This window comes from Thalassophryne amazonica, chromosome 22 (assembly GCF_902500255.1).
Source record: "Thalassophryne amazonica chromosome 22, fThaAma1.1, whole genome shotgun sequence".
In the NCBI taxonomy this organism is placed as follows: Eukaryota; Metazoa; Chordata; class Actinopteri; order Batrachoidiformes; family Batrachoididae; genus Thalassophryne; species Thalassophryne amazonica.
This window is the reverse complement of record NC_047124.1, coordinates 6,766,802-6,781,633: the sequence shown is the minus strand read 5'-3', so window position 1 is coordinate 6,781,633 and position 14,832 is coordinate 6,766,802. Positions and strand designations below refer to the sequence as shown.

General features: G+C 40.3%; 1 protein-coding gene and 1 long non-coding RNA gene across 4 annotated transcripts in view; one reads left to right on the top strand and one right to left on the bottom strand.

Moving 5' to 3' along the window:
* syt1a (synaptotagmin Ia) overlaps window positions 1-3,919 on the top strand; it is a 155,077-nt gene extending 151,158 nt beyond the window's left edge. For 2 of the 3 annotated variants that reach the window (XM_034163879.1, XM_034163881.1), the window contains exon 9: window positions 2,816-3,022. In XM_034163879.1, coding sequence (XP_034019770.1) covers window positions 2,816-3,022 — 207 coding nt within the window. Of the gene's footprint in view, window positions 1-2,815 lie in introns of all 3 variants that reach the window. The other variant, XM_034163880.1, reaches the window with a different exon arrangement.
* A 1,258-nt stretch (window positions 3,920-5,177) lies between these two features.
* LOC117504415 lies at window positions 5,178-5,721 on the bottom strand. Its single transcript, XR_004558797.1, has 2 exons — window positions 5,661-5,721; window positions 5,178-5,535 (listed from the first exon to the last, which is right to left on the bottom strand). It is a non-coding gene; the product is annotated as an uncharacterized LOC117504415 (long non-coding RNA).
* Window positions 5,722-14,832: the final 9,111 nt, after the last annotated feature.

The following is a 14,832-nucleotide window of genomic DNA, read 5'->3' as shown; positions in this document are numbered from 1 at the left end:
TTTTAATTGGTCGACTTTGAGACTTTTACAGTCTGAGGGCGAAACAAATCCTCTTTCACTCAGTAAAGTCAATAATCTTCCTAAGTGATGAAGTCTTTTTTCTTTTTTTTCTTCTCAAATGCAACACAGATGGAACAACTTTGTCCTCTTACTAATAAATGGCTTAAGTATGAAAATTAAAATGCAAACAAAGATGTAAATTTGGCACATGAGTACTACATATACATCTTTGTTTATATATATATATATATGGCACAAATACAAATGCTAAAATATAAAAAATAATAAATAATTACAAACACATGGCACATGAATATAAAAGCTAAAATACAAAAAATAAATAAATACAATAATTTCAAACAATGGCACATAAATACAATGCTAAAACATAAAAAATAAATTAAATAATTACAAACACATGGCACATGAATATAAAAGCTAAAATACAAAAAATAAATAAATACAATAATTTCAAACAATGGCACATAAATACAATGCTAAACATAAAAAATAAATTAAATAATTACAAACACATGGCACATAAATATAAAAGCTAAAATACAAAAAAATACAATAATTACAAACACATGGCACAAAAATATAAAAGCCAAATTACAAAAATACAATAATTGCAAAGACATGGCACAAAAATATAAAAGCCAAATTACAAAAATACAATAATTGCAAAGACATGGCACATAAATACAAATGCTAAAATATAAAATAAATAAAATAATTACAAATACATGGCACATAAATATAAATGCTAAAATACAAAAAATAAATACAATTATTACAAACACATGGCACATAATTATAAAAGCTAAAATACAAAAAAACATAAATACAATAATTAAAAACACATGGCACATAAATACAAATGCTAAAATATAAAAATAATAAATAATTACAAACACATGGCAAATGAATATAAAAGCTAAAATACAAAAAAAAAATACAATATTTAAAAACACATGGCACATGTGTGGCACAAACACAAATTTTAAAATACAAAAAATTAAATAAAATAATACAAACGCTTGCCACATTTATGGCATATAAATACAATACACACTGCATGCTAATTTTGAGTTGTTTTATTATTATTATTATTACTTGTGTGATTTAAAGGTGAGCAGTACATGTATAAATGAGCTAACAGCAGCTGATTGTGTGTGATTTCATGCCGTGTTAGATGTGATCTTTTCCCGGAGTGGGTGTGTGCTCATGCAGGTGGCTGCAGCCTCAGTGGATCGAAACTTCATCAGACCTGTCTGTGCACTAATTCATATTCTCTGCTGGTGTTTGAAGCTCAGGTCACTCCTATTTACAGTGTGTCTTTGAATAAACACACACTCAGGCTGAATCTCAGACTCCTCAGTGATCAAACACTCTGCCATGTTTGGCTGTGGGAATAACAGGGGCATGAGCTGGAAAGTCATGTACTCCTAATCAAGACTGATCTGGACGGGGCCCTTATGCGGCTCTAGAATGGATCTTGATGGGGCTGTTGCCTCCCCATACTGCCAACAGGAAGTTTGCATTTGCCTTTCAGAATGTAGATTTCAGCCGCACCTTCTCACATTCTCTGACTGATGTGGTCCTACAGCACCCTCAATGTCCATAGCACCCATGAAATCTTGTTTATGTGCGGTAAACCAACATCTACATGTTGGAAGCCCACTGAGCTACCTGCCCCAATTATAGATTGAACTGGCTGTTTGTTCTCCCCTTTCATGATGGCTTTTTTAAAGGTGCAATTTATAGTCCACAAAATGTAGGTCCCTTCAGCTGCTCCCTTGTTTCCACTCGAGGTCGCCACAGCAGATGCCAAGTGGACCTGTGTGATGATTTGGCTCAAATTTTACGCTGGGTGCCCTTCCTGATGCAATTCCACTTCACATGGAAAGATGTGGCAGGGAAAAACCAGGAACATTCTGCACTGAAACCAAGCACACTAACCACTTGGCCGTGACCGCTGTGCCAATTTATAGTCCATAAAACACGGTATCTTAATAGTCATGGAAATGTTCAAATGGTTAAACTGTGATTGTGTTGTGTGAACCAGGTGACGTTTGCACAGTAAAGCCTTAAAAAGTGTTAATTAAGCAAAACCATGAGTTTGTTAAATGTAAAATGGTAAAAATCTTTGATTTGTGAAGTTTATCACTCAGATTTTAATTTTGAAGTGTCATATTTTAAAATAAAAATAGTCTAGGTTAAACTCTTGCACAAATAAAATCATTATTAAGGTCGTATAGTGCAAATCCAGTCACTCCTACCCACTACTAAATACTCATGCCTCCACTTTACATTTCATTTAAAGTTGATTCTGTGAGAAATTATTTGATGCATTGTAAAATCTGACATTGCACTGACCATTTAATCTCAAATGTTGCCATTAAATTTGATATGTCTGAAAGAGTTTGACTATGTAATTACAAGAACTCTAGTTGAGCGTAGACATTTAATCAACAAGATGAGTTTGCAGAAGCTGTGCAGAGACAGCAATGCAGATGAGAGTTTGTTCATCTATTGTTTATTTCAGCTTTAAAGCTATCTTAAACAGACTCCTCACAACCCTGCTTTACAGATATGGCAGAAAATAAGGATCTATGCACTGTTAAACTGAATTCATCATGTTTTTTTTCCAACTGGTTGTTTGTTTGGAATAAATAAATAAATGCAGTAGGTAAGAGGCTTGTGTGACAAAACAAAATGTGATGCTTTTGGGAGTGCAGCAACTTCTCTACGCTGACGACTCCCCGACTTACCTTTATGTTTTCCCTGGTCTCTCACTCTTTCATTCTTACAGAAAGTGCAAATTGTTATAACTGTTCTGGACTATGACAAGATCGGCAAAAATGATGCCATCGGAAAGGTCTTTGTGGGCCTCAACAGCTCGGGGACGGAGCTGCGCCACTGGTCCGACATGTTGGCCAACCCCAGGAGACCCATTGCCCAGTGGCACGTGCTGAAGCCCGAGGAGGAGGTGGACGCTCAGCTCTCCACCAAGAAATAGACAAGGCCCTTTCAGCATCTGCCTTGTAGTACTCTTTAGCCAGTATGTGTAAATACCTCAGTGATAAAAGGGTCCATCCATGTAACTCCGCCCTCCTCCTCCCAACCTTTACCAGCTTTACGGCACCAATTTTTACACACAATCCTGATTATTCAAATGTGCTTTTTAAACATTATTTTTTTCTATCAGGTTTCTACTTTTCTTTCTTCATCCTCTCTAATTCTGCAGTTTTTTTCCTTATCATGCACTTAACCCCCAAACCAAATGCCCCCTTCTTTTAAGCAATATGATCTGTATAGATAGCGCATGACTGAAAGAATTTATTGTACCACAATTGTATATATAAGTATGCAGACAAAAATGATTTCTAGTTTATGTGTTTGTATGTTGTTACCCATTTCCTAATCTGTGTATATCTTGATGTTTTTAATAAGATGTTCTATTTTAAATTATGTAAATGCAGATATAGAGGAAAGCCAATACTATATATCCCAGGATTTAAAAATTCTACCCTATTACCTTATTGCATTCCAGGAAAAAAAAAAAAACAAAAAACTGAATTCCAACCTGCAAGATGCTAGTGGGAATATAGTCACATTGTGAAGGACAATGTCTGGCTGTAATTTGCGCAAAGGGACATCATATAAATGCTTATGAAATGTATATGAACACACACACACACAAAATTCAAAATCCAAGGCCATTAACTACTACGGTTCTGTGGGCAAATTTATGATTTATGATGCTGGAAATTATACAAGCACATTATTTCTTACAACTTTTTGTACTTATTTCTCAGACAGAGGACGTGTATGTTTAGCTTGCTGCACAGTTCCAAGAAACAACAGTCAATGCAAAACAGTTTGCATTTGATTTGTCCATATTTGGCAATTTATTCTAAGAGAAATAGGTCCTCGTTAAATATTTGTTTTCCACAAATGACGACTTTGGTCAAAACAGTGATTTCTTAATATTTCCAAAACAGATCCCATATGGAGAATGAAAAAAGCACCAAGCTGTAGCCATTGTGTCCTTAAGCTCGTTAACTGCTTACTTTGAACAACCTTGTCGTTGTTGGAAGTGTATTGCATTTGGGCCAGGGGTCTGACCTTTACGACGAGGGAGCGAAAGAGTCGCGGCTCTGCTTTGAAGAAGAGTATTTTTTTAGAGCAGTCAAACATCTTGACTATTTTTAGTAAAGTGCATGATTTTTTTTTTATAATCTTTACTAACGGCCGGGATGGGGTGGTAGATCTCCCGACCCTTGCCTTCAATCAGAGGAGAGGATAAACCAAGTGTGATGTTTAAACTTAAAATGTAGTATGTGTCAATGTTTGATGATACTGTCCGAGGTGACGTTTTGAAACACTGCCATTTCCAGGGAGGGTGACTTCTGCAGAGAGCCTCCCTTCATGCACACTCCCACTTGTTAGTGGTTGTAGCTTTGGTTTATTGGGAACAATGTCTTTGGCTGCAATGGTGCCCTGAATCGCAGTCTTTGCTTTGTGTTGCCTTCTCACAGTGACATTAGAGCTAGCCATGTTTTACTGCCAATTTAAACTTTTATGTGGCTACTGTTTTGCACTGGATGTCTTTGAATTAGCTTGTTGACTTCTTTACAGCTGGGTTTAGTTTTTTATTCTTTTCAGGAAGCTGCAGGGTAGCTGGCCACCTACTTGGTTGGTTTTGATTTAAAACAGAAGCAATGGTGACCAATCAGCCAACAGCAGTTACACCGATTTTGTTTAATCGTTGGCACAGGACTACACCTTAGAATGCGAAATAACCGTAAAAGTTAATAGTCTGTGTAGACTATTAGTCCGTCCTGTCCTTTACTACGGGTCCAAATGGAATGAGTTTGAATCCATGAAAACCATGAAGTCTCTTATCGTGGAGGAACCTCTTGCATATACTCGATGCTAGCTAGCTTCAGGAGGACTTTCTAAATGTTTTCAATGTTATTGTGTAGTTGATAGCGCTATTAAGCAAAAGCTACTTGTCATTCCATAGGAGTCTCTGAGGACTGCTTTGTGTATCACTGTGACTGCCGTGTGTGCTTTGAGATGTAGACTAATCAGTAGGTAGCGAAACCAGTTTATTCCGTAGTGATGTTGTAGCGTTTAATGCCATTCCCCCCCCCCCCCCCCCCCCCCCCCCCCCCCCCCCTTCTAAATGCAGAGAAAGCAAGCAAGCACAAAGCGTTGTCCAGCTGGAAAATGGTTTTCCCCGAGCGTGAGCAGGTCAGTTACACACAGCATTTTGTTGAGCACTGTGCAATACTTCTATGTTCATCCCATGGTGTTGTGTGGGTGGCATCGATTCCAACCCTGGAGGTCGATTCTAGTCCAGAGAGATGTTTATCCTTTCCAGTGAAATGGTTAGGACACAGCACATGTCAATTCTGCCTACTCTGTTGAGGGGTCACTCCATTTCCCAAGGTTCCTTTCTGTTCTTGCACACAGCTCCAGCATCAGACGTTTCAGGGAGTATTAGGCTGTGGTTACACACCGTCACTAGATGCAGCATAGATCCAGTTCATGATATCTGATCGCACCTGCCATCATCTGGACACTTTCGAACCAAAAACATGTCACACTGATATCACACAACGTGATCAAACCTGCATTAATATCACAACCTGGATGCTATCAGACATTTCACAATGCAAAATAGTAATAATAATAATAATAATTAGCAAGTAGCAGCCATCACCTGTATTCTCACAAGAAGAAAAGGTGGGAGTTTGTTTGTTGTTTTGTTTTTACACACTCTTAAACACTAAATGCATTTGCAGTGGTGTGCACAGCTAACCTAAATGATAGCTTTGATAGCTGCTAGTCAGCTAACTGAAAATCTAACTCTGGTAATGCTAAAATGCTAAACCATTTAACAGGCTACTGCTAACTGCTTTGGCTTAGTTTTTTTGTTTGTTTGTTTTGTTTTGTTTTTTGCTGCAAATCAAAGTAAAACAGGCCTAAAGAGCTGCAATTTTAATGTCGTAGTGTAAACATGGCGGATCCCAGAAATGTTTAGCACACCCGTGTGTATTGATTTCACTTCAGGATCAAACATGTATGATTTTAGGGTTTACAAATGTATTAGACTGTTAAACTATATTTTAAACATGTTATCCGACTTAAAGTTAGGTGAGTGTAAGCTAACTTGTCCGCTAATGGTTTTCAAAGGTGGCTCAAAAGCTAATCTGCTGACAAAGTTAGCTAATTAACTGTTAGCTGATTAGCTAAACTGTGCTAACCACTGTGCGTGTTTCTGTTTTGTACACATTCTGCAGAATAAAGAAATCCAATTTGGACGTTTTTATTGTCACACATGGATCAGCTCTAGCACAGTGATCGCCGTGTAATCACAGCCTTTGTTATATACCAAACGAGATTCTACATTTAAATATCTCCTTGCCCTCAAAACGCTATGTATATATTTACATTGTCGTGTAAAAGATGTATATCTAGAATAAATATAAAATGAGAATAATATGATTATTCAGCTGCAAATGTCATTCCTATACGACATCTCATCATTCTTGTTTAATTTTGTCCTTTTATTTATTTATTTATTTATTTATTTATTTATTTACCTGCCCTGTCAATCAAAAGCTCTTTTATATTTGAGATTAAATCTCTGAATGTACAGTACAGACTGTGTTGGTGTAGATTACATTTATGGTGAAATTTAGTGTACTTTTTGTTGTTGAGAAAAAGTCATTTTGTTCTATTTTTTAGTGTATTTATTTGATTCCCTTCCGGGGTAAAATCTCAGCATTCACAAAATATAAATCAGTACATCAGTAGTTCCAGTCTCTTTGTAATTTCTCTTCAACAAAGGGAATTGTTTGTTTCACATCTGTACAGTAGGTTCATTCTGATTCCAGTACAGCTTCAGATTATTGTAAAAATAAAGTACAGTGTTAATTCTTGGGGGGGAAAAAAATGGCCTGTGCAGTTCGATCAGAGTGCAAACAGGCTGTATTAACAGAAATATCAAAGATGAACACAAATCAGAGCTAACTAACACGTGCAAACACATGAGGGAATTTGGTAACAGGCAGCATCGCACAACGAATCAGATTGTGTGATTTGTGTGTGGGGCAAAAACAAACAAAAAAAAATCAAAAGCCATTACCTGCACCACAACACAGCACTTCTCTGATTACCGTTTCCTACCAAAGTGTGCACGCGTAATCAATCCCTCAAATTGTCCTTTTGTAAAAGCAGCTCACTGTGTGTCCAGGAACTTAAGGATCCTCTGCGGTGACACCGACCAAAAGCCACACTGACCTTTCCAAACAAAGCTGTGTCGAGTATTAGAATCTGATGCTGTAGAAAGATCTTAGTTGCCTTTGTGTATATCAACTGCCTGCTTGAGTATTTTGTGTGTGGAACTTTTCTCTGTAACCTTGTAGAACTGTTCAAGGTGTTTTTTCCTGCCATACCGCTCGCAGTGACGGCGAGCTGCCGACGGTTATATTTGCTGTGTATACCTTCATTTTTGACGAGGTGTTTTCTGGTTTCGTTTCACTTTGCGTAGTGATTCACTCTGTGGAGTTTTCTGACTGTTGTTCTATAACTTCATATACACAAAGGATCAATAAAAATGTTTTATTTCCTGTTGATACAGAACTTTATCACGTTGTACTTTCATTTACGGTGTGATTTGTAACGTTTAAAGAAAAGAACGTATTGTTGAGCTCAGGAAAGCCGAAAGAAAACAGTTTTCTTGGTGAAGGGAAAAGCTCCATTATAACAGTGAGCCAGATGAAGAACACCCTACAGGGGATGCAGAAAACTTCAGAGTGAATACTGAATATTTATCACCTGATGGCAAAAAGAACAGCCAAATTCACCAGCGGTCCATTGACCTAAAGCCAGGGGCGCCACCAAGGATTTTGGGTCCCATGAAAAAAAATCTTACTGGGCCACCACCCCCATATTATTTTATCAGTATTATAATTGTATTAGGGCCTCTAGAATCCTTCTCCGTATTGTTCTCGTTTCAGCACCCCTGCCTAAAGCATTACAATTACGACGCCTTAAACTAAACTGAACTTGGAATCCTTCAAATTAAACCTGAAGGTCTTTGAGCTCGTATTCATTATTTTCATTCAAATCGCTGTGCGAAACAGCAAAAGTAATATTGTCAATGTTCAATTATTTATGTTTCAGTCACACACACACCCCCCCCCCCCCCAAAAAAAAAAGCTGTTTATTCCAATTACTGATTGACAGTAGAAGTGTAAACGATTCATTCCTACACAGTAATCTTTTCATATCAAGGAAAGTAGCTAAATTCAAATATTGTTTATTTTCAAATCAGTCTTCTCCAGTCATCCAAGCCAACCTAGTAAAAAGAACAAGACTGCCATCTAAAGGACATATGGGAGCATGACACCTTCAAAACTCAGATGACAAAGTAGGGTTTTTTTTTTTTCTGTTTTACCCTTTTGGCACAAATTAGTTTCTGTCAATGAAAATTTTGTTTTGTGACAGAGGGGATAAAAAACAGGGGCAAGAGTTTGTCCTCACACATCAGTGATCAGAAGAAACATAAAAACTTGCAGAAGTAACAGACCACTGAATGTTGGCGTGTCACTCACTACACCCTAGGGTCGCAAAACTGACCACCCACAAGTTACTAGGTGAATATTTCTAGTTAATATTCATTTATGATAGCCATCTCAAGGTGATTATTGGTTGAGCTACTAATGTTTTAAAAAGGAATATTTGGCACCATCTGTACTATGTTACGGGGTAAAATATGTAGAATCCAACAGACGTCGACCTTGTGTGACTGTTACTGTGAAGAACAAACATCCAACACTGTCAAAACTATTCTTTTTATTAATCCTATTGGCGCAATCAATAATTTGAATCACTTTTTACCAAAAATTGGGGCAATTTTATCTTTTTAATCCCTGTACAAGCTGAAATTGACCTTTCTGACCATTTTTGCTGCAGAACATTTAGACATAGATGGTCCAAACTATACTTTTTTGGAATCCCCATGATTAGACAAATGATGTAGTGTACTTTGCAAAATGATCAGAGCATTTTTAAATTTTAATGCCGTGTTATCCGTCTTTGACCCATAGATAAATGGCTAAAATGACATAACAGTTTTGCTATCCTGAGTGATAGTGACCAATCTATCTGGCACACAGACTATAAATTCAAGTCACCTCAAGGTGGTATACAGGCGTAAGCTCTAGAGTAGACACTACCCACTCCATGAGCAAAAAACTGGTGACACAGGTAAGAAAACACTTCCTCAGCATTTTTTAGTTCCAAGAAGAAACTTCAAGCAGACCAGACTCAATGGCGTAACCATCTGCTACAGCCACAATAATGGGACAAAACCACATCATAAGCTTGACTGAACATGCAATGAAAAAATGTTGGAGCTAAACATCCCCATAATGACGGCATAGTTAAAAAGACAAGGTGAAGGTTCAACAAATCCAACGTGGAACATACTGATGCAAGTTCACACCCATCCATACATGAGTTTACCCCACCACTAGGAGTAGTCCTAAACTCTTATAATACCAACACTCATTAAAGTGCATCCAGCAAATTCTATTTTCAGGCTCATATGGGGACATCTGAAAGGCGAGTGTGACCCCTGCTGGCAGCTTTATCTTGTCTGCAGATGCAGCACGTAATTTCCCAGTACATATTTTTAATGTGTGTGGCATACCATTTTTGTAGATGTTTTTTTTTTTTTTTTTTTTTTTGTAGTTTTTTTTATGTGTGGAGCACTTTATTTAAAGCCTGTACTCACATCTCACCCCAGCATGCCCTCCTTATTTGAGGGCTGTCTGGGTTCTTTCTATTTCTTTTGAAGCATGTATTTGGGGAGGGGAGGTGATGGTCTAGTGGTTAAGGTGTTGGGCTTGAGACCAGAAGATCCGGGGTTCAAATCCCCGCCTGACTGGAAAATCACTAAGGGTCTGGTGTGTAGTGAGCGCCTTGTATGGCAACATCGGGGTGAATGTGAGGCATTATTGTAAAGCGCTTTGAGCGTCTGATGCAGATGGAAAAGCGCTATATAAATGCCGTCCATTTACCATTTATTTGAGACTGTTCCTTTAATGGAACTATGATATGCACGTTTGCACTTAAATTCTCTTACCTATATGAACAAACCTTGCTGGCCAGGATGACCACTTTCCTCTTTGGAAGACAACCAACATGTAAAAATGTGAAATAAATCTTGTTGTAAAAATCTAAATAAAATTAATCACGGTTCTCTTGTCATTGCACCACTTCAATGTTTGTCTTTCCCACATAATTTCTGGTCCATCACCAAACATAGGAAAATAGGAGCTTTTTTTGGCAGGGGCCGTCTGACTCCTGACCCTAACCCTGAACTCCAAATCATAACACTAACCCTATTTATGGAAATTATCTTCCATACAAATGGCTGCGGGCAATGGAAGTCAGGGGCCGATGGCCAATCTCCGTGGAAGTCACCGGCCAGTGGCTGATCTCTGTGGAGGTCAGTGGCCGATGGCCGATCTCTGTGGAAGTCACCAGCCGGTGGCTGATCTCCGTGGAAGTCACCAGCCGGTGGCCAATCTCTGTGGAAGTCAGTGGCCGGTGGCCGATCTCCGTGGAAGTCACCGGCCAGTGGCTGATCTCTGTGGAGGTCAGTAGCCGATGGCCGATCTCCGTGGAAGTCACCGGCCAGTGGCCGATCTCCGTGGAAGTCAGTGGCCGGTGGCCGATCGCCGTAGAAGTCATTTATGTGTCACTGGTCTCCATTCAAGTCATTCGCCACCACCAGCTAGTCACCATGGAAGTCAGTTCCAGGAGAAAATCCACGTGCTGTGCCCAGAATCACTGCACTCTATCCGCTTAAAAGTTCAGCAGAGGACACCCCATACAGACTTCCACATTTTGAACAAACATCTCCAGACACTGTATCCCAGGACAATCCACTCATAGGCATATAAATTCATACCAGAGGACACTGCTACACACATCCTCCAGAACCCAACCCTCCAGCTGAACCTGGTACACTCAACCTTAAGGTCCCCTTGGTCCTTAATGTTAATCCTTAAGGCTGGTCCTTGGTCCTGGTACACTCAACCTTAAGGTCCCTTTGGCTAAATGATACACACCTTGTATCATTTGGCTAAAGGCCTCACACCCCTGGTGGCATAATTTGAACTTTGTGCCCGGGGTGCACTTTTTGCTCTTATGTAGGGCATGTCTAGCACCAGGGGCAGATCTATGGGAGTGCAAGGTAATAACTTAATGCAAACCCCCCCCCCAGCTGCTCCCTAACTTTTATGCTTGTAAAACTGTACCTATAAAAAACAATTTACACTTTGTCAACAAGCTCTTCAAGGCTTTGAAACAAAAGATAAACTGACCAGAAGTGAAAAGTGCCCCCCCCCCCCCCCCCCCGCCCTAAAAAAAGATGCTTAGCTACAGCACTGCATCAAAGGCACAGAGCGGCTTTCACAAAGACACAGTGAGATGGAGTCTGTCTGCAGCCCGGCAGAGCAGAGCCACTGAGCCGCCCAAGCATCTTCAGGTAAAGTCAGTTTCCCCAAGTAAAAAAATTAAATTTCAAGTTAAATTTGTAATGAAAGTAATGTTTACTGATGGAAATAACTACACAATTAATCGCTAGCCAAAGGTGAATGGCTCGCTTGTGATTTGATGGAGCATTTTGCCCTTTGATACAGGATCAGAACCTGTTCTCCAGACCAGTGAGAGGATGCTGGAGGTGTAAGTCCAGGTCTATGATTTATCCAAACCAACAATCACTGCTAACCACTCATTTACAAAATATTATCCCAACAACATCAATCTCTGACATAATTTTAAATGTATCTGTGGCAGCTGATGACACCAACAGCTCCCGTCTGTCACCCGTAGGCTCAGCCGGGGGGAGGTCTAGCCTGTCCGGGCAGCTGATCTCCTCTACTCAAATACCACAAACAGTACTAAGTCCCTTCAGCTGCTCGGAGTCGCCACAGCAAATCCAAGGTGGATCTGCATGTTTTTCACAGGTATTACACCAGATGCCCTTCCTGACGCAACTCTACATTACATGGCAGGGATGGGATTTGAACCAGGATCCTTCCGCACTGAAACCAAGTGCACTAATTACTTGGCCACCACTGCTTCTAAGTACTACAAAGGAGGCCAACATGATTGCTTCAGCACCCTCTGAACTCCCCATTAACCCAAACCCTGAGTGGGTCGTGTTGCCCGGCCAGGCAGCTTTAGACCTCTACACCACCTTGAACCTGGTCCAAAACCTACTATGCCTTCCACCACAGTCCACTACCTCGTCCCCGGACAAATTCAGACCAACATCTCATCTAGTAAGACCTCACCATATGTTACAAGACTGATTCTAGCCCCAACCCCTAACCTTTAAACCTATCTATAAAGTTCTAAAATAAATCCAAGACTTCAGTAAAGCTAACATGTCGCCACTGGGGGGCAGTCAAACACCGGAAATAACGACACCAAATCTCCACTGTCAACAGCAGATGAAATTACATGACAAACTTTTCCCATCAGGATTCTCAATGTCCCCAATGAACATATATATATATATATTTCTTCATGTGAAGTGCAGTGCACCAAAGATCAAATGTTTTCTTACAGAGTTAAAAAATAAATAGGTTTTGTAATGAACACATTTTGACACAAGAGGGCACTGAAAGACCAAATCTCTCCACAATCTCATGCCTTCTATTTTCTACACCGGCTTATTCCAGTCGAGGGTCATAGGGGCCTGTTCCAGTAGTCAGGGTGCGAGGCAAGGTACATCCCAGACAAGACGAAGGGCCACACGCCGACAAACAAGCACATCCACACACACTACAGTCACTTTAGATTCATGGGGAGAACATGCAAACTCCACGCAGAATGGACCAGGCAGGAAGCAACCCCACGACTGTTTTGCAGTTTACCAACAGTACTAACTGCTAAGCCACCATGCCACCCCAATCTCATAACACAGTCAAAAGAAGGTGCGAACCTGTGAGCTAGTACAGATGGACAACTATCTGTGTACACTTGACATGCCCAATAAGACATAATTACCACATACTTCCTACTGCCTACACGATTTCCTAAACAATCCCTCCAATTGGGCTATTTAAGATGCAGATTCCCCCACCTCCCCCAAGCAGTGTCCTGGAAGTCTTTTGGACTACTGAACCTTCAACAGTGTACCCCGCCCGTGGGGTGCCAATGACTGGACTGCTGTACTGTGTACACTCTGGTGAGCAATAATATTCACCGGCTTTCACACCACTGATTAGATATTGAGGCATTTGACCATTTTTGGATATCTAGAGCTTTCTGGTTGTCATCATAGTGTTCATTGCTCACTGTAGTCATTACAAACCCCACATCCCCCATTTGTTGGTTGCATGAAGTTGTAAGAACTTGATCAGCATAGAAAGTTCCTCGGCTATGGTGGCTGAGAGTGGCCACAACACTTCCTAGGCTGGAATCAAATGTCAGTATTAAGCATTAATCAGCGGCAGCTAGAAAATACGAGGAAACAAAGAACACTGGAAGACGTGGTATGACATTCTGGCAGAGAGGAGCTGGACAAGGGTTTAAATAGAACAGGATGTGATTAATGAAGTGGGAAACAGGTGTGAGGGCAGACAAGAAGAAGAGTTTGGGCTAGCTAACTCTTCATATCCTGACGGAAAGGGGCACCAACCATGTGTAAAAATGTGGAGCTGGGAGAAGGTGTGCTACTGTAAGATCTGCACACCTAAAGCAATATCTAGCATTGGCTCCAAACATTAAATCCATCTCACAGGACCAGGCAGGCAACCCTCACAATCACCACCTCACCATCCTGGTTAGGAGAATACAACGGGTCAACGCAAGCCTAACATGCATCACTTTGTCCCACTCTGGGCTCAAACTCACAGTCTCTGGGATGGGAGGGGGGTGCTGGCTGGCCTTGGTGAGTGAGATTTATTCTTCTGCACAGCACCACCTGCTGGCCTCCATTACACGAGTTATGGACACAAGATGTAGAGCCAATAACTCAACACTTTCCTGATGCTCCCCATTTATTTGCTACTTAGTGTTGCTGCCCTTGAGTCTGAAGAGTTCTACTGGAGCATTTTTAAAGTGTGATTCTCATAACCATGATGAATACAGGCCCTAAGGGAGGACGAACCCATAAATAAGATCAGTACGCATCTGAGGCAGCTGTACATCGCTGAATTCCAGATGCTGTTCATGATTTACATGCATTCATTGTCCTGAAGACAGACAGAGGTCGTCCCCATTATCCTGCTCGTACCATTAATCATCTCAGTGTTTCAACACGATAATGAGCTAGTCGTATGTGGTGCATAATTCACCTGATCGAGCAGATTTGTCTGTACACTGAGAGCCGGATGGTCTGATGGTCCAGTCCCACCTGCTGCTGTCATTACGATCCATTTGGCTGCTTTCACAACATTCAGTTTGTTCACTGTCAACAGAGGTGTTGTCTTTTGTTGCACCTCCATTTATATACGTGTGTGTAAAAGGGACCCGTGTTGCTGGTAGAAGGTTGCAGTGGATCACGGTAAATGTATCCATAAGTCTACTTATCTGTTCCCTTTCCCCAACAATCATAATTTCACTGCTTTCTCGTTGAATAACATCAAAACAATGTCATAAAGGTGCTGCAGAGCTCAGACTTGATTATATTCTCTCTGCGTTTCATTGATTCATAATTTCGAATTGTTACGTGTTTGTATCATGCTGCCAACGTCACCACTCCACAAATATTGTCCCCAGTCCATTTGA